This window comes from Hetaerina americana, unplaced genomic scaffold (assembly GCF_022747635.1).
Source record: "Hetaerina americana unplaced genomic scaffold, ioHetAmer1.1.p SCAF_2, whole genome shotgun sequence".
NCBI classification, from domain to species: Eukaryota; Metazoa; Arthropoda; class Insecta; order Odonata; family Calopterygidae; genus Hetaerina; species Hetaerina americana.
The window spans coordinates 86,410,632-86,432,020 of record NW_027286763.1 but is presented as its reverse complement, the minus strand read 5'-3'; the positions used below and the strand labels follow the sequence as shown (position 1 = coordinate 86,432,020).

Below are 21,389 nucleotides of genomic sequence, written 5' to 3'. Positions count from 1 at the left end.
CATTTCTGTAAATTAACTCATGATTGCAAAGGCTTCCATGTTTCTAGAAAACGGAGAAAATAGTGTATTTTAGTTTGCAAATCGAGCTATTGTGACCTCTTAATCCATTTATTTTCCCTCTTATTTTCGCTCCACTCCGCCCAAGTTTTCGGTTGACGCCGGTTGTGCCCTTTTGAATAATCTCTTCCTTTCATTTGGGAGAATTTTATAATTAATTGTGACATATCTATCCATGGCTTGCGGAGGTGCCGCGGATGAAATGCGAGTAGTCTCATCCGACCCATGTGTCCATCTGTTTCGGAAGTGAATCCCGTAATTCAGTCCAGCTGTCCGCCCTCTTGTACGGTTTTACAAGTCGACTTGCAAGTAGGAAAATTACTCTGCCTTCAGTAAAGGCCATAGGCACTTTGGTGAAACTTGCTCATTCTCTTGAAATTTTTATGGTACGTTCCACGAAGAAGATTCCTTTACCGTAGCTTTAATGTGACGAAAATGGAAGAGGAGTCAGCTTTTTCAGGAAGTCAGCTTTCATTGACTTATTACGCGTAATTGGACGTTTTTTTGCTTAAAATTAGAGCTATTTCACGGGATACTACCGTTTTAAATATTTCATATTTATGCAGTTGCCGACTTGAATAAAATGTCTAAGCTTTTGATTAACAGTGATCTGACACACATGTTATGAGCACGTGCTCCCTTCCATCTAAAATTATTGATGCAGCAAGTTTGTTACGCTCACGCGGTGTAGTGGAGTGTGCAAAGGTCAGTAGAACAGTGAGGTTACGATTTTTTTTACTTATTCTGCCCGATAGTGACGCTTCATCTCTGGCTCTTTGGATGTGCTCTTAAAGCGTTACTCGCCTATTCATGATGTTTTATTCGTGGTACAATTGCGTTATTCCGCAATCCAGCGTCATCTGGCGAATATGTACGGCTTCCCGTCCCACGGCAACATTGGAAAGTCAAGGGTTTAACAAGAGCAGTAAGTGTGTGTACCTTGCTGTGCTCATCCCGGTTGCACCCATACGTTCCGAAGACTTTTGCAATTTTTGAAAAAATCCGAATGCAGTGCCCGGTGATGCCAGAAATATTGCTACTACCTCGTCATCTCCCCAGCGACATTCTCCTAGCTGATACGAACCCCCAAACAATTGAACAGATTTGAACAAACATTTAAAATTCTTCAAAGAACTGTCCTTGGGCTTATACACATTTTTCCAGCGACTCTGCCATGACCGGTACACGTCCTGGAAGGCGTCTTCGAAGACCTCTCGCAAGTTCTTCGTCACGACTGATTGGATCTCTTCTATGGACCTAAAACGGGTTCTTTCAGGGCTGCCTTAATCCGAGGGAACAAAAAGAGTCTGCTGGGCGACGTCAAGACTATTGGAGGGGGGGAGGGTGCAGCGTTGGCACCTGGTGTTTGGCCAGAAACTCGCAGACTCGTAGCGCGTTGTCGTGATGTAGTTGCCAGGTAGTGGGGATGTCTTTTCTCGTCCTGATGACCCTTTTTCGGAGTTTCTCCAGCACATGCACGTGGTAGGCAGCGTTAACTGCCTGTCCTTAAGGAAAATACTCCTTATGAACCACTCCTGTACTTTCGAAAAAGACAATGAACATTGTTTTCACTTTTGATTTGCTCATTCTTGCCTATTTGGGCTTGGGGAAGTGGTCGGTGTGCCATTTAGAGCTTTGGCGTTTTGTTTCTGGGTCGTATTCAAAAACCCAGGTTTCATCACCGGTGATGACATTGTCCAAATAATCAGGTTCATTTTCAATAAGTTTCAAAAGTTCACTTGAAATTTCCGCTCGGTTGGTCTTTCGTGACACAGTAGGCGCACAGAAGTTTACAATAACTGACGTCCTACCTGTTCTACAACTTGGAGAGCACTGAGACGATTTTGTGGCTAAGCTTAACTCCCCCCCCACCTACTTTGGTTAGATGCTTAGATCCCACTCCGACCAATAGGAGCGGCGCGGGAAATTCAATTGCATTACTTTTGGAACGAACTCTATTAATAGTGTATTATTGTACGGCCCCTCCTCGGACTACAACCTTGACGTGGTGGAAGGGCTTGTGCGTTCCGATGACCCCTATAGCTGTGCTGGCGGGAGTAATAATAATTGCTCCTGGTAGGCTCACCCATGCCAGATAGGTCGAAGGTTAGGAGCCAGACGAAAGGTAGTCCACGCAGCGTCTGTTCCTCAGTGAGGCGGCTGCAATGGCGTCTGACCCCAGTGGGGCGGCCAATAAGTGATGGTGTCACGTTAAAAACACTATTGAGGAAGGCAACGGGAAACCACCTCAATAATCATTCCTAAGATTAACATGATGGACTATACAGTGATTTTGAGTCCTGGCAACTACGGGGCTCGGCCCAATCGGCCGTGTGTCGTGCCCGGCAGCGGGGGAGGCAATGCTTCCGCGGTCGTCATCCCACGAAACCCTTGCAAGGGAAAACCAGCAGCAGCAGGACAAGACGCAGGAGAAGAAGACCAAATTAGTTAGAATAGGAACGTGGAATGTTAGGACAATGATGAGGACAGGGAAATTGGAGAATGTAAGCGAGAGATGGAAAGGGGAAATATCGATATTTTAGGTCTATGCAAGGTGAGATGGAAAGATAGCGGGGATTGCTGGAGTGATAAGTATAGAATAATATACAACGGCGGGGACGAGAGCCAACGAGGGGTTGCCATAGTATTAAATGAAAAGGTAGGGAGAAGCGTAGTCAACATAGAGCAGGTAACGGATAGAATACTACTAGTAGAGATAAAAGCAGAACCGACGAACTTGGTTATTATGCAGGTATACATGCCACCGAGCAACCATCAAGAAGAAGAGGTGGATAGGATATACGATCAGTTAGAGGACATAATCGCGTGTGTTCCTGCAGGGAAACATTTGATAGTGATGGGGGATTGGAATGCGACGGTAGGCGAAGGAAGAGATGGTGACGAGGTCGGGGACTACGGCTAAGGCACGAGGAATGACCGCGGGGAGAAAGCAGTTGAGTTCTGCAGGAGACAGGGCTTAGTCATCACCAACACTGGGTTTAGACACCACAAAAGACGCAGGTATACATGGGAAATGCCAGGTGACTCAGGAAGGTATCAGCTAGATTATATCCTGGTTAGACACAGGTTTAGGAACAGTGTGATAAATTCGCAAAGCTTCCCGGGAGCGGATGCGGACTCAGACCACAATTTAGTGGTTATGAAATGTAGCGTCCGTTTCAAAAAGATAAGGCAGGGGCGGCGAGTTAGAAAATGGAATGTAGAGGCATTAAATGGTTTGAAAAGGAAGGAATACAAACAGGCGGTAGAGGAAATCATGGAGGATGGGAAAGAGCTAAGTACTATCGAAGAAAAATGGGAAAGTATCAAGAAAGGGTTGTCTAAAGCCGCGAAAGACTCTATTGGAACCGTTAACGTTAATAGGACTAGGAAACCATGGATCACGGATGAGATGATTACAAAGATGGATGAGCGGCGAAAATGGAAGAATGTCAATACAGAATTAGGCAAAATGAAGTACAAAGAATTGAACAATAAATTGAGGCGGGTAACAAATAAAGCAAAAGAAGCATGGTGGAAGACGCAGTGCGAGGATATGGAAAGTCTACAGAGGAAGGGTGAAATCGGTGCGCTGTACAGCAAAGTTAAATCGTTATCGGGAAGTAAGAAAGGAAGATCAACGATAGCAGTTAGAGATATGGCGGGTAAGGTAATAGTTGACGCAGGGAAGATCCAAGAGAGATGGAAGGAATATATAGAAGAACTGTATAGTAAAGAGCGTAGACCAACGAAGTTAGACGTAGAAAAGGAACATGACATAGAGGAAGACAGATTAGATCCAGGCATACTAGACAATGAGATAGAAAGGGCATTAAGGGAGATGAAACTAAATAAGGCCGTGGGGGTGGATAACATTCCCGCGGAACTTTTAAAAGGGTTAGGAAAATGTGGGAGGAAGAGGCTATATTGGCTGATCCGTAGTATTTATGAGGAAGGAATCTGGCCGGAAGACTTTGTGAGATCAGTTTTAGTTCCTATTTCGAAAAAGGTAAAGGCTACATCATGTGAGGACTACAGGACGATAAGTTTGATATCCCACGCAGCTAAAGTTGTTCTCAGGATCATAAACAAAAGGATAGAGAGTAGGGCAAATGATTACTTAGGGGATGATCAGTTTGGGTTTAGGAAGGGGAGAGGTACGCGTAATGCCATTGCAGTAATGAGATTATTAATCGAGAGGAATATAGAACACAACCAGGAGGTATTTGCCTGGTTCGTAGATTTCGAAAAAGCGTTTTATAGAGTGAATTGGGAAAAACTAATGAGTATATTGAAGAAAATAGGAATAGGTTGGAGGGAAAGGAGGCTAATCCGCAACCTGTACGTCTCAGACTGCTCAGGTACGTGTGGGGAACGGGGTGTCCGGTTGGGCAGTGTTAGGAAGAGGTGTAAGGCAGGGTTGCCCATTATCACCGTTGCTGTTCAACCTGTATGCAGAGGAAATGATTAAAGAGGCATGGGAAAAACTGGAGTTAGGAATGAAAGTGGGCGGGGAATTCGTAAAATCAGTCAGGTTCGCTGATGACCAAGCTTTAGTCAGTCAGCCAAGGGGCTGCAAGCATTGCTTAGTGAATTGGAAATTCAGTGCGACAGGCATGGGATGAGAATCAATATTAATAAAACAAAGGTTATGCGATTTTCTAGAAAGAAAAAGGCCAAGCTTAACATTAAAATAGGAGGGCAAAAACTAGAGCCGGTAGAACAGTTTACGTATCTCGGTAGTGTTTTGGACCAACACGGTCAAAGTAGTGAGGATGTAAGGAGAAGAATTGCGCTAGGCAAAGAGGCTTTCACAAGGAGGAGAGAGTTAATGACGGGGATTGTTAGTAAGGATGTTAAGAAAAGACTCGTAAAAACTTTAATTTGGAGCGTAGCTATGTACGGCGCGGAAACGTGGTCATTGAAGCAGGAGGATAGACGTAGACTGGAGGCTTTTGAAATGAGGGTGTGGAGAAGAATGGAGAAGGTGAAATGGACAGAGAAGGAAACAAACGAGGAAGTACTTGGTATGGTGGGCGAAGAGAGGGGTTTGTTGGGAGCAATCCTATGGAGGCAGGAAAAGTGGCTGAAGGGGGTATTGACCGGCAGCGGGATGTTGAAGACTGTAATAGAGGGGAGAATGTTAGGCAACGAGGAAAGGGAAGGAACAGGATAGGGATGTTGGACGGGATGAAGGGAGGAAGAAAGTACTCAGAGCTGAAGAGGGACCTGATGTAGAGTAGGATGTTGTGTTTTTCTAGGGGCCACAAATTATTTAATTAGTAAATACGTCCATCCAAAAACCTTCCTTAACCGGTAGATTACCGAATAATAATAATAATATTGTACGGCAAAATGGAAATTACAGAATAGATTCATAAAAGCCGTATACAGCCAGCCCATAGAAAAATTTGTAGAAGCCCAAGGACAGTGCATTGTAGAATTTGAAGTGTTTGTTTAAATCTGTTCAATAATTTACTTTAAAAAAAATAATTGCAATACTTGTGGAACGAACCCTGTATAATGGTGTGCTAAATCAATGGCCAGAAAATCAACGTTGACAGCCCAGTGGCGTGAGTTTTCCTTGTAATTCCAAAATCACGATGTAAGGTGAAAATGAGCACAGTATTCTGACACCTCCGAGCATCAGCTAATTGGTATGCGGTTGACATAGGTCAGTGATTCCAAGCTTGATCTCCGCCTATTGCGTTCGCCAGGCACACGTATTGGTGATGCTAAACACTGCATCTTTTTGAATGAATGTCACTTAAAATTAAACCCATTAATATATGTGGCGTGATATTTCTCGATTTTAGATGCTACTTTGAGACTAGCTCATTACAGAAGTTATCGTTGTTTGGAGAACTCGGACGTTTCATTATCGCTGAATAAAACCATATTCCACTGTTGCGCCAAAATAATGCTGGTTTTCCAGGTTAGTTCCGGAGAATGAGCTCAAAATTACATACAATTTACCTGATGAACGTGTTTTCGATTTTTTTGCACGGTTGTCATGAATTCGTTCTTTTAGTTTTAACCACTGGGGGCAGCTAGTAATTAGATTTCAAGAATTTTTCGACCATTTTTTCTCAGGTTTCTTCATATCAACTGAGTTAGGATTTAGATGTCTGTGATATCCTGTAGGGAAACTTCTATTTACTTTCCTGTTTTCTGCGCTCTTGAGGAAAACGGAACGTTATCCTAGCTCGAGAAGAAATACCATTAAACAACAACTGTGAACGATTGCAGAATGTGGCTAATTTTAACCGTTGGATGGCCTTCTCATCTGGCTTAACTGGTAGAGCGTTGGACTGCTGAACGGAGGGTCCCGGGTTCGATTCCCGGGCGAGGCACTCTGGGCACCTGCAGCTCTACCCAAGCTGAAGTGATTTTTCGGTTTCCAGATCTTCCTGGGAAACCATAAACGGCACAGGGAAAGGAACTGACCCCCCTACCCTGATGTGTGAATTTCACACGCCGTATAGGGCTTAGTACTGGGTGTTCTCTACCATCACTTACTAAACCTACCTTCGGGTTGATTACTGTGTTTATGGTTTTTTATATATATATTTATATATATTTATGTATATTTATGTATATTTATAAATATTTATATATATTTATGTATATATATATGTAAAGATATATATATATATATATATATATATATATATATATATATATATCTTATGTCTTATCTTATATATATATATATCTTATGTATTGTCCATTTCTCCTTTGGTGGGTGAAACAGCCCCCAGACGCCATCTCTTGGCTAAAGAATCGGGGCGCTTGGCGACATATAAGACCCACGGATCTCAGGGTAAATTACATATCCTCGATAGCTCAAGTGGTTAAGAGCATCCGCCCGGCAAGTGGAAAGATCCGGTGTTCGAGTCCCGGTTGAGGAGATATTTTTACTCTTGTGATCCGTTCGATTCCGCCTTCCCCACCTCTATTGTGTTCGTCCTTTATACGTGTTCCTATCCCTTTTCCTTATGTATGTTTCTATATATATGAGTATTTATTCGCCGTTTGGCGGGATTTCGTGTTTGAATGTGTGTGTGTATATATATATATACACACACATGTATATATATATATATATATATATATATATATATATATATATATATATATACACACACACACACACACACACACACACACACACACACACACACGAGGGTCATCCGGAAAGTAGTACCCGTTCGTGAAATAAAGACACAAAAGTAAATATTAACAAACATAAAAAATTTTATTTGAAAGAGGATACTTTAAACTACTTCTCAACATAATCTCCAAGCAAATTAAGGCATTTGTCATAACGTGTGACAAGTTTCTGTATTCCTGCTGCATAGTCCTTCGCCGCCAGCTCATTGAGATACGCGAGGGACCCATCTTGCACAAATTTTTGCATAATGCAGATGGTGTTTAACAATTTCATGAACAATTGTTCGAGAAACATTGGGAAAATGCTCACAGATGTCATCAATTGTGACGCGCCGATCGTTCCTCACGAATTCGTCAACTGAGCTCACCAGTTGGTCTGTAATGACAGACGGTCTCTCCGAACGCTCATCGTCGTGTGTGTTCCCCCTCCCCATGTTGAAGTTGCGACACCACCGCCGAACAGACGACTCGTCCATTACATTGTCTCCATACACCTCCTTTAATTGGCGATGAATATCACATGGGCGAACGTTTCTTGCATTGAGGAATTTAATCACTGCCCTCACTTCACAACTGGCGGCGTTCTCAATTTTTTTAAACATTGTAAACAATCACAGAAACAACACAGGCAATGCTAGCGTCACGCAACTTGGCTCAGAGAAGGCAGACAAGCCACTGAAGCTATCTGACCTCGTCCAACGGCTACTCGCGTCGGCACGAACGGGTACTACTTTCCGGATGACCCTCGTGTGTGTGTGTGTGTGTGTGTATATATATATATATATATATATATATATATATATATATATATATATATATATATATATATATATATATATATATATATATATATATATATATATATATATATATATGTATATATCTTTATATATTTGTATACTCATTCACATATAAATGGATATAAGAAAAAGGCATAGGAACAGATATATAAAGGCCCCCAACTGGCCCCCAGTGACTTTTTCTTGTTCCCGGAACTGAAGAGGCCCATGAGAGGACTACGCTACGCTACGATTGGCGAGATAAGGATTGCATCGAAGGAGGAGCTGAACAAGATCACAAAAAATGATTTTTTGAAGTGCTTAGAGGATCGGAAAAAACGTTGGCACATGTGTATAATGGGGATTACTTTAAATGGGACAAAATAGATATTCATCAATAACTAAATATTTTTTGAAAAAAACACATAAGTCGCGATACTTTGTAAACAGACTCGTATACCCCATTACAGTCACCATAGTGCAGTTTATATACTCCCTTCCTGTGTAACGGATTGAACTTATCTTTGGTATGGCAAGGAAGGGTTTTTTTAAGATAAGCCCTGTTGTAGAAGGCAGGTTTCACCTTGTCCTTTCGGCTGGATTATTTGCACTTTTAAGGAAGTGTGTCCTAAGATAGGGAATTTTCGCCACTCGGGTTTTTCTTTTGTGGAACGGCCATAAATGGCTGACTTGGCTAGCCAGGACAATTTTCTCCTTCAGATTTTGTCGATTAAGCCTTCGCTATAGCTATTATTCCTTGAAATCATTTTTATAGGGTTCAGTTCCTTCAATTTGTTATCTTGAGACATAGGGATAAAAATTAACCTAAACAGCATAGAGTGAAAGGCTGATGGGAGACATGGTTTCTTGAGCTATCGGGAATTATCATATCTGTGCTACACTTTTTCCTAAACACAGAAAAATCAAACGTATCCTTTTCCACCGAGATGATTACAACTAAAAAATTAAGGGATCCATCTGATTCTATTTCTCAGGTAAATTTGTTGTTTTTGTGATGTTTTTCCCAGGAATTTAGAACGTTAAGAAAACTGTTCAATTGCCGAGTTGTTCCCGTGCAAAACAGAAAACATCGTCCACATATCTATACCAATGGAGAATATTCCTTGCGAGGGGGTGGTTAGATGAAACAATTAGATGCTAAAAATGTCCAAATAAATATCTGCCAATAGCGGAGAAAGCGGAATTCCTATGGCTAAGCCGTCCTGTTGCTGGGGTATGATATAATTGAAAACAAAACTGTTTTGCTCTAAACACTTTTAAGGCTTCTGATATGGGGATACCGGGATATCAATTAGTGACATCAAATGTTGCCATTATGCGCTTAGGGGTTACACTTTCTCTGAGAATATCTTCACAAGTTCATTTAAGTTTTTGATTCCGTATTAAGGCGAAAACTTCGAATGTTGTCTGGATAAGTTGTAAGCTTTCTAGCCCAAAGGTGGTTTGGGGCTGAAACATTAGAAACCGCTGGCCTAATTGGGGCACTATCTTTGGGGATTTTTGGTAGTCGAAAAAATCTGGGCACTGACGGATTCATTTGTATGAGGAAATTCTTTTTGCGAGGACTTATTAACACTGCACATGAATTGATGAAGGCTTTGCACTCAGGAGTTGGGTTTCTTGTTAAAACCATTGTCTGGTTATTGGAGGTGAACTCTTCGCATTTCTAAACGCAGTTGTTCCTATCCATGGCGACTACCGCGTTTCCTACCCGTACCTAAGTACGCCTAAGGCAGATAAAGGGTATTCTCTTTTCCCCTCCCTCTCCCCCAATAATCCTTTGGTTGTCCTCTCCTCCTCCCCTCCCCTCTTTCCCAGAATTTGTCTATGGGCATGTGTGTTCAAAAAATGTTCCAATTTACCTGAAGATGTTAGGCTGTATTGAAACCTAGGGGGTAATTAAAAAAATCTATGTTGAAATGCAAAATTTCTTCTTCCATCATGTTACGCATGAAACTGCGCCATTTAAAGTGACAGTCTTGCTCCTGAAATATTCTTTACCCAAAGTTTCATAAAATACGGTATGGACACTCGTGAAATAGATGGGAAAAAGAAAATTAAAATCGTGGACCATCATTTTAGTTATGAAAAGTTTTTCACAAGTATTTTTAAAGAAATTTGCTGGGTAAGAGAGACGCAGGCAAAGCCAGAAAATCGTGCGTTGGATTCCTGAAGAACGTGATGAAGTGTAGGAACAAGATATTGACGGAGGAGAATCATTGCAGCGTTAACGCTTTGCCTTTAGTACATGATGATAATGAATTGTTTTTTGTGATATTTGTTAATTTTATTGCATATTTCCAATGAACGCAAATTTGGTGATATATATATATATATATATATATATATATATATATATATATATATATATATATATATATATATATCACCAAAGTCGCTGATTCGATTTCCGTAATGAGTGAAACATTTTCAACTTAGAAAAAGTTTGTTAATGGTTTTTTGGAACGAGGAAACCACATATTAACAGGAAAATAAAATAATGATATAATGATAAATAACAGAGGTAACGAGAAAAATAGATTCCTGCTAAAAATCTACCCTGAACCCATCGCCGAGTGGGTCGCCCCGCCATCAGCTGCCACAGCTGCTGGCGAGAGTGAATTTCACGTTATAGTTAAAGCTGCGATGTGGAAGGAAACGGGAAACCACCACATTATTCTCCCTAGAATATGCAGACTTGGATTCAAACAGAGAAGAATGCAGTGGCTGCAGTAAACCAATCCTAGGATTGAAATACTAATGATTATATATAATCCTCATGAGTCACGTGCCTACTGTCGCGATATTTCGCAAAGAAGGCAACAGGCACTGTAAAGGACGAGGCGGAAGCGTTTGTCCACCTTGTCCATCGCCTGGACGATGATTCAATATTGCTCATAAATTCTATCCTACTCGCGAAGATAAAAGATGCCATCCAAATGTGACAAAGTGCGTTGATAGGAGAGGGAATTTGAACTGAATTGACGCACGATTCCAAGGGTGAAATTCTTACGCTAAGTCGCCTGCATTTGTTTTGCTGTCATTTGTTGCCTTCATTTATTACATTGATCCTCCAAGTTGTGAATCTCCCTACTCCTCCGAAGAATGATGACCCCAAAGGGATTGCATGTGGAAAGCCGTGAATTTATTTAGAGTTTTATAATGGCTGTTGGCACGTACTTCTCTTTCCTTATTATATTTTCCCTGTAAATCGCAACGACCAATACATCGGTTTCTTGAACAGCGTTGTGAAAAATATTCTATTGATACAGAATTTTGTATTTTGAAACGAAGAAGAGCAGACCCTATCGGCACTCAGTGTCAATGAGGATACCTCTCAAACAAAGTTATGTCTCCCAAATTGATGTCCAGAGTAAAAATATCAAGTGTAAAGGATGTTTGTTTTGTTTATAATTATTCAGTGTGTTACTGTTTTTCGACACTCGTTATATCTGAAATTGTCTTTAGAGAATAATACAAGAATAGAACAATACAACAAATACTTATATACCTTTCGCCATCGGTTTTTTTTAATCTAGAGCAATCGATTGAAATCGATGCTTGCCCGAAAGGAATGAATTCCACTGTGGCTGTCGATTTTGGACTTTCCCCGAAGTGTTAAATTGCACGTATCGAGAGCTGGAAACAGCGCCGGAACGTTGCGATTGGAGGCGCCGGGGAAAACAATGCAGGAGGGCGCCAATGGGCCGAGAGCGCAAGAATGGCAACATCGAGGTGGTGATGTGACGGGTAGCCAGAGCATCGAGCAGCCCACTTCCACGTGAAGGGTCTGTTGACACAGTCCGAAGGATCGTGGAAGCGATACGCGGGAAACATGGGCGCGTGGCGTTGCGCAACTGCAGACGCGGCCGATGGCCGTCTCGATTTGGGACGCGCGATGTATCGACTGCTTTGGTGCGCGCGATGTTCGTGTGCGATATTGCATCAGGTTGCCGAGCAGCAATAGCTGCTCGATAGCTCGCGGTGCGTGTATTTTTTAAGTAGTTCGATAGTAGTCCTTTTTAAGCGCAAACTTTCAGTATATAAATTTCCCTACTTGGACGACACAAGTGGACAAGGAGAGGGGTTTTAGGGCTAAGGCGCACTTCGAAATATGGGTCGTCCAATAAGTCCATAGGAAATAGTCGAAAAACATTATTTTGGGTAGATTTTTCAATTATTTTTCAAAAATTTCCTTTTAGCTCGGTACACTTATCCCTGCGGTTCTATTATGTTTTTTAAGGCGTCCAAAGAGTAGGATTTCGGAAGGTCCTCAAAATAGGCATCTGTGTCATCCTCGTTCGATGTTTATCGTTTTCCGTCCAACGATTTTTTCGAATTTGTAAATAAAAAATTCACTGGGGGCCAAATCTGGTGAATTCAGTGGATGTGTTGTAATGCGAAATTTAATTTCATAATTTTCGCCATCGAAAATGCGCAGGTGTGCACCCGTGCATTGTCTTGATGGAAGATAATGTTTTTCTTTGTTAAATGAGGGCGTTTTTACTTCATTTCATCACTCAGCCGGTGCAATAAAACTCTCTTATTAATCGTTCGCCCTTTTGGCAAGCAATCGATGTAAAAAATTCCACGTGCATCCCAAAAATACCATGGCAATCACCTTGTCGGCCGATTTCACCGTCTTCACCTTCTTTGGAGACGCATCGCCTTTAAAATCCCCCTCTCTCAACTCTTGCTTAGTTTCTAGAGTGTTGTAGTGTATCCCTGTTTCCTCCATAGTTATGTATCAGCGTAGAAACTCGCCGAATAGGATTGCGAAGGAAAATCTCCAAACCAGCCTCCGTTTTTTTCCAGGGAGAACAAGCAAAAGCGGAACCCATCTTGTCGAGATTTTTTTCACGCCCAATTGTTCGCACAAAATTGAAAACACTACCTTGTGTGACCTCAAGTATTTCCCGAACTTTGATTCAACCATTTCGGAGGAAGTAACTTTCACTGTAAGCCTTGAAAGATATTCATCATTTGTGGATGTACGGTCACGGTTAAACTCGTTCACCCAATTGTAAACAGTCGTAAACAGAGGAGCAGATGTGCCATGAACTTCTTCCAACTCGGCGTTGATCTCTTTCGGTGTTAAACCTTTTAAATGGAATTATTAAACACCGAACTAAACTATTTCTGTTCCATTTTTCTAAATAAACAAGTATTGCTTCAATCGACTGTGAAAATGAAACCACGCGATGGTTACAGCTGAAACTTAAACAGCAGTCCCGTGAGAGATAGGGCTTACTTAAGGAAAACGTTTTTCGTTACTATGGGTGTCATCTCTTGCATTTTTTAAGGAGTTATCGAACGAGCCACGTAAAATAACATCGAGTTTTGCGTTTGTGACACCGAGTGAGTTATTGTGACCCCAATTAATATTGGTAAATTGGATCACCAGGATTAATTGAGAGAGATAGGCCCCGTCTTCGGCAGGTTCTAGAACTCCTTCCCTCGCATGAAACGAACTAATAACAAAATCGAGCCTAAGCACCACAATATTTTTAATAAAAAATGAATGATTTAGTAAAACGGATAGTGAAATTGCAATTATTGTATGAATTAGATAGGCATGGATGTTTGGATGAGCGCGAGTGTGTTTGTATTGGAGCGAACATATATTCATATTTATCTATAAGCTCATTAATATGCATGAATAGCTGACACCTCAAAATCCTCCGCCGGACATTCTTTCGGTGTCTTGAGGACCATTGCATTGATGAAGGTGTTATTTGGAGGTTTGAATGGAACTATGTGGTATTAATTAATCCCAGCCTAGTTCTGACGTGTGCGTATGGCTGCTTCCTTGTAGAAAGAGACAATTCATCTCAGTTCGAAACTTAGGGTGGCGGTAATTAGGCAGCCGTCGGCAATCTCTCTCTCGTCGCCATTCCGCCTGCATTTCCTCATGAGGGGGAGCTCCCATTCCTCCACGGGTGAGAGGGTGGGTAAAGGGGGAAGAGAATGAACGCCATGTCCTCTCGTGCTCGTGTCAAAGGTTTGAAGACTCCAGGCGCCATCTCGTGTGAAATCTCTACGGCGCGGCGTTACGATGTCATCGAAAAACCCGTCGGGTATTGAAAAATGTATCTTTTCCCACGCATGTTGACATTAGTGAATATTCGTCCTTCTTCACGTAATAGTCGCACCGTCGTCCGGTTTCCATCGAAACTGAATCGGAGAGATTTTCTTTTTTTTTCATTTGTTTTGTTTGGTGTTCGACTCAAGGTGGACTAGGAATTCTCACGACCGGACGGGACCTACCAGATGGCTTTGAAATGGTTCGTGTCGCTGGGTTGAGGCGCCCGAAATTGAACTATGATGCATGACATGGTATTCTTTGCTGATTGTTGCTGCATGCCCTTCCGTCAACGTCGGCGCCGAGCAATCGAATCGCATGCAAAGAAGTGAATTGATTCCGTCCGCCCTACCAATTCCACCATCGAGATCGAGGGGCGGGTATAATTCACGAAGTATGCCTTTGCGATCCTCTCAATCCGTACTATATCTATATTCATGGTTGCCTCTGCATTTACGGGAATGTACCATTCTGCGCCGAGGGTCGTTGGCACTGGGCTACTGACAGGGAGGGTTTGGGTTCGATTCCCGGTGACACATCTGGGTATCTTCAGCCAAGCTGTGTGATTTATCGGGTACCCGAACCTCCTCGGTAACTACATGCGGCAAACAAGGAAGGAAACCATTCCCCCTATTACCCTTTTTAAACTGTGAATTACACACACCGTTGTGCTCTCTGTAAATGCAGTGCAGTGCTTGCACCCGTTTCATGATGTCGTTGGGCTTAATACTTGGTGCATTGCGTGGTTCCTATACATAAGTATGTATGTCACTATGCATAAGTTGCTGGAAAGTCTGTCGCAGTCTCTAATTTGAGGCTCGTATTATCCATAAATTACGGTACCGTCTGAAAATTATGTAATGTTTCTATTTGTTTTTAACTCTAGAACGGTAACGGGGGTGAAAAGACATCCCAGAGCGGTTGAAATCTCGAGCCAAACGAAAATATTTTTCTCTCATCCGATAAACTTTGAAAAAAAAATCTTAGTGTCGCGTGATTCCACGTTAAAAAACGAAAGCAATGAGCCCCCAATAGTACCATAGTCGTAATGGGTGTGAGATACGAATTTTTTTAAATTGTTACCAAAATAGGGTGAAAAAATAGCGTGAGGAGTATGATCGCTTCCGTTTAACGCTTCCCTGAGGAATATCCTAACGTTTGTAAAGAAAATTTATCGTGGCATTTTACACTGCAGTGAGGAAGTTGGTACCGCTTGTTAATCAATAGTGTCTTGTTCGTTTCCATCCTTAAACATTGGCATATCGTTAGCATGTCACCTTAGGAAAATATGCTTTCCGAAATCTACTTGCATAATAATGTGAATCAGTTCGACCACGAGGGCGTTCTCTGTGAGAACTCTTGTTGTGAATACTTATGGAGGTCTGGGAAATCGTTTACATTAAGTTTAGGGAGTTCAAAGCACGGTTCACTTCGTCAACCACTTCAAGCGTGATCTAATTATGCCATTCGTTGCAGTTGACTGTTGACTGCAGCACTGTTGGAAACGGGGAATACAAGAATGAAGAGAATTCATCAGCGAAACGTTCAACTTTTAGACGGTTCTCGATTGGCTTTACTGTAATGTCATGCGACTGGAATAGATGTGGTTCTTTTTGATAAGATATCTAAATTTAAAAAAGTGATTATGTAAAAAGAGGATGCGTGTGTATGCCAATTCGAAGTTAATTTGCGAAGTTTGCCATTGAAGTCTTTACAAAATTTCAATTCCTTTTTGAGGCGAAAAACTTTTTTAAAAGCCCTGTAAGAGTTTTACAGTAGTAGTAGTAGTTTTGAGGGGAGGCGGCCGACAGCTGAGGTCATTTGGCCAAATGGTTGACTGCAACAACATTGCTGTCAACCATTCCGAGGATTAAACGACTTATGATGATTCTAAATGAGGCCTAACCAGCGAAATATTACATCGAAATATTACATCTCTCATTGACCTTTTCATCACATTTACCAAATACTCTTCCATCAAATCCTAATTTTTTGTAAGCTTGCCCACATATTCCCCGTATGTGTTTCACCCAAGAGTTCGTGAGTGAGGGTAAGGCCTAGGTATTAAATTGAGTCTGCACATTACATTTCCCAATGCAGTAGGCGTTCAGGTGGGAATTGATCTTTTTAAAAAAAATTATTACTACGAGCTTTTTTAAGTTTAATTCAATTTGCCAAGTGTCACTCCAGTGTTGTATAGCATCAAGTTCATCTGACAAAGCTGCTGTGTCCTCAGGATTACGGATATTACGGTAAACCGCTGCATCGTCGGCAAATAAACTTATCTTACCAGTGACTACGGAGTCAATGTCGTTAACGTAAAGTAGTAATGAAAGAGGTCCGATGGAGAGGACGAGAATTCACTCCAGGTGTTCCCTATGGAACTCCTGGAGTAAATTCTGCATTTGAGCTAACTCCATCTATATCTACTCTTTGTACTCGATCATTCAAAAAGTCTTTCATCCATTTAATATTTTTATCAATGCCGTATGCTTCTAGCTTTGTGAGTAGTTTACTATGCAGTACTTGGTGAAGGGTTTCTTAAAATTTAGAAAACTCACGTCCACTGAAACATTTCCATATCTTTTTGAAAAAGAATATCATGCCTATACGAGCCTCGTATGTTCCATGGCCTTGCATGAAATGGATGTTAGGGAAATAGGTTTGTAATTTCTCGGTTCCTCCTTGTCTCCGTTTTTAAATATTGGTGTCACGTTAGCCGTTCTCCAATCTCTGGGTACCTTGTGATCTACCACAACTTCTTAAATATGATTTCTAGATACGGTGCTACTTCCGACGCTAGATTCTTAAATATACGAGCTGGTATTCGATTTGGCTCTGGCCATTTATTAGACTTAATATTTTGCAGTAAACTTTCTATTCCATTATATGAGATTTCAATCATGAGCATCGGCCGGCGGGCACATTTTGGTAAGCTATGGGAGACATTCCGTGAGACATTGGTGAAGACTCTTTGAAAGAAGTAATCTAATAAGTTAGCCCTTTCCTAACTGCTGGTAACTCTTTCGCATTTATCATTTTTGATTAAATTAACTGTTGACTCCTTTGACACTGTGGCGCAGGCGCACGACTACAAATATATGTGACTTGGTATGTACGGTATTTCGTCATAATATCTTGATCCTTTAAAGCCCCTAAGGTTTTGGAGGCTCGGTAGCTTAACCGGTAGAAGCACTCGACCGAACATCTAATAATCTGGGTTCGGATCCTGGGCCTGGTGAACGATTTTTACAATGTGAAATTGTTGCATTTTAATAATTCACATGTCTTTTAGTGCATTGCTATAATTTGTGTTCGATTTAAATTCATGTTCAGTCGTCCCAACGTTACCCTTCAACTCCCTGGAGTTACTTTATTATTTATAAATTGTTTTAGTCAATGCGATTGTGTTTAATTGTGCGTGGTATATTTCGAGGGCGAAAACGCCTTTTTTTACACTATTTACTTTATTGATATCCATTGATTATATCGTGGGAGTTGATTTTTTATAATATGATGTAGAATTTCATTGTCCTAGTCGTTATATTCGCTAGTTGGTGCTGTGATCTGTTAAGGTCCTGTATATTATCTCATCCGGCTTTTTGGTTCAATCTGTCGTATCGATATAATAGTTACTCATTTTTATTGATGGGAAGTAAATATAATCTCCTACTACTTGAATGCTTTTGGTATGCTTACGTCTGAAAAAGGATATTTGGTTGCCAAGGATGTGGATTAACTCAAGCGTTCGGATTTTAGGACTTAAAAGCGTCTGTACCTCATTTTATCATTCGTATTAGGGTTATATAGATATACGTAATTGCTTATTATTTTATAAACTATTATTATAAGATCTATTCTCTTATCTTTGTTTTAAAATCACAATTTGTACCCAGAAACTTCAATGTGGAGATAGCTATTTTATTCGTTAATCACTGGAACAGTTTAGCAAATTGTCCTCAATTGGTGTCGTTTTCTCGCAGCGGTTGAGAAGCCTTCTCCACTCCGAGATTCAGATCGACCTACTTTGGGTCCCTTAACACTCTCCTGCTTAAGCCCTTTAATGTCACTGTGGTTCGCATCATCCATATGAAAGAATAGCCGGTATTTTTTTTGGCATATTCCATTTACATTCGACCGTGGTTTTTAGTGCTGCGAAAAGTGGAATGAAGCACATTGAGTATTAATTTTTTTCATTCTCGTACGTCTTGCAAAAGGAGTTGGCTGAGATATTTTTGCCATTGTGATATATTTTCCTTCTATGAAGAAACGAGAAATGTTTTTATACTTGTATATTTATCTGAAAGATATCCAAGCATCAAATAATTATATGACAGATATGTCTAAGGTGAAATGGCCTTAGCGCACCGAGATAGTTCCATTAGTTGGGCTGTTCAAAATTAATGAAAACGCTGTGGGACACGGGGAATACAAGAATGAAGAGAATTCACCAGCGAAACGTTCAACTTGTAGACGGTTCTCGATTGGCCTTACTGCAATGCCATGCGACTGGAATAGTTGTGATTCTTTTTTGATAAGATATCTAAATTAAAAAAAAATATTATGTAAAAAGAGGAGGCGTGTGTATGCCAATTCGAAGTTAATTTGCGAAGTTTGCCATTGAAGTCTTTACAAATTTCAATTCCTTTTTGAGGCGAAAAACTTTTTTAAAAGCCCTGTAAGAGTTTTACAGTAGTAGTAGTTTTGAGGGGAGGCGACCGACAGCTGAGGTCATTTGCGCCATTAGGGATGGATAGGAAAGGATGAAGGGTGGATAGAAACCCGGCGTCGGCATTAGCCTACTCTTTACGAAAGGCGCCAAGGGGTCCGCAGCTTAGTGTCCCATCCGACGGACGGCGTGCTCACTCAAAGTGCCCTCCACAAAGCACCTCAAGTAGGGATCGAGATACTCTGAAAAATATTCAACACCGCCGGAATATGAACTTGGGTCCTCTGGGTGGAAGATGTTTACATATTGGTAAAAAATGCATTTTGTTATTTATTGTTTATAATGTCAAGTATGTTGATTATTTCTGCGGAATTAGTTTCGTCTACATTGCAATCCTTGCCAACCGCAAGCTTGCCCGTTAATAACCGACTCAAGATATGATAATAACTCCACTTCTCTTCCGGATTAACCATTTATTATACTGACCTTTATTTCGGCCTGATACTCTTTGTGCCATGAAAGGATTTCGTTTTGAGAAGGTTAATTCAGAACTGAATATGCACAATTAGCATTGTGAATCTCCGTTTTTGACATATCGTGGAACATATTTTTGACGTACGCCTTGCCAATATCATTGGTATTCTATTGAATAGCTGAAAGTGTATGTTTTCTGCACGAAAATGAATTCCATCTAATCTACATGATATTGGCTGTTCTTTCATATTCCTTCACATTCACAGTTCGCACAAAAAGAGTCATTATTCATATATTCATTATTCATCTTAGGTCATGCCATTATCCATGCCTCTTTTGATGGTATTAAATTGGATTCCAATTTTAAAAAATCGATTTGGATAATATTTTTCCGAATTATTTGAATCGTTAAATCGGATATTATTTCAACTGGGTTTTGAATATCAGATTGGTGAACGATTCAGTGCCAACTCGGCGTCATAAATAGTATACTAAATTACTGATTTAATTTTGTTCCCCAGCTCCCTCTTGAGAAAATCTTCGACATCTAAACCCACTCCTAGAAGATTCCTCGCAGATATTTTGACGCCCCAAAGTAAGAAGTTCAATTTTTTACGAGATGACATGCCAAACGATTGTTCATATTTTTATGCACGATGTTTAGGGATGCCAAATGCTAGAGCTGTTTTATTAAATCAACCGACCTATTGATTAATACTTCACATTCAGGTGATGAAGAGAAGGTGAAATGTGCATGAGGAACAGGGAGTGAAAAAATATACCCTTGAACTTTGTTAATGTTGTACAAAAGTACGATAATAATTGAGCAGTTGTGGAGTACTTAATTGACAGTAAAAAAATATCGATTGAAATCTCTAAATAGAAGAAGGTACATGTTTGAAATCGACCCACGCGACCATTGCGATATTATCGACTCGATTAGTTCCTTCGATTGCCTCAATTCTAATGTAAATGAGGCTCAATTTCATCCTCACGCGACATTGATTTGGCCAGTGCATCCAGTCAATGCCAGGACTTAATATCTGGGATCTGAGATCTGAAGGTGCCCCCAATAAAGAGTCCTCTCCCTCCTTCCAGGTGCAGGACGATGGTGGACATCCTGGGGAGACTTCAGGAGGCGTTTGGGCCGTCCATCTCCGACGCGGCCTCCATCTTCGCGTCGGGCGTGTCGACGGCGGATGGCGTGTACGGTGACAGGTACTCTGGGCTACGGGCGCAGCTGCTGGACCCGAAAGCGACGCTCCACCGTCCGCTGCCTTGTTCCAACGCGTCCGCCGCCGCGCTGCAGTTGTACGGTCCCACCTCTCGGTCGGAGCGGCAGCGAGAGGCCATGAGGGAGACGGACAGGGAGGTGAGTCATCACCGACCGATATTCCCTTTTCATTCAATCCCTCCTCCAGCGGAATCGATATTCCAAACGTACAAAACACCGGCTCGTTCCCTACCAAGTTCCCTGTACTTCGTACTTCAATATGTTATACTTGACGACCCGTGTGACTCTAATCCCGCGGCATTACATGTCAATGCTATTTAGATCTTTTTTCTGCAAGCGCATTCGTGGAATAAGGAAAAATTTACAAAAATATTATAATTAGAGCTTACTAGGGTTGCTATTTATATTTTGAGCCTAATAATGAAAATACAGTAATTTATTGTTGAAAATGGCTTTATTGTTTTTCGAAGTATTCTCCACGATAATCAATACACTTTTGCTTTCGCTCGAACCAATTATCGTTACACGCTTTCCACTCCGATTGAGGTACCTCCAAAACGTGGTTTTTGAATGCATCAACGGCTTCTTCAGGCACCGAGAAACATTGGCCACGCAATTTTTTCTTGATACGCGGGAATAAAAAGAAGTCATTTGGTGCTAAATCAGGACTGTACGGAGGATGACCCATCAGCTCGACGTTTTGGCGAGTCAAATAGGTAGTTGTTTCAGCCGATCTGTGAGAGCTTGCATTGCCATGGTGAAGGATGATCCTTCGTTGCTGCTTCTTTTTCCCGTATTTCACCAAGCACTTCTGGCAAACAAATGCTCGTGTACGTACCATTCAGAATTCACGGTTCTACGTTGTTCTAACGGTACGGTTGCCACATGTCCAGTTATTCC

The 21,389-nt window shown here is 41.2% G+C and overlaps 1 protein-coding gene across 2 annotated transcripts in view; it reads left to right on the top strand.

Moving 5' to 3' along the window:
- mino (glycerol-3-phosphate acyltransferase mino) overlaps nucleotides 1-21,389 on the top strand; it is a 140,246-nt gene that overhangs the window by 46,571 nt on the left and 72,286 nt on the right. For both annotated transcript variants that reach the window (XM_071585718.1, XM_071585717.1), the window contains exon 3: nucleotides 20,354-20,627. In XM_071585718.1, the coding sequence (XP_071441819.1) occupies nucleotides 20,364-20,627 (264 nt within the window). In that variant the 5' untranslated portion in view covers nucleotides 20,354-20,363. The remainder of the gene's footprint in view (nucleotides 1-20,353; nucleotides 20,628-21,389) is intronic.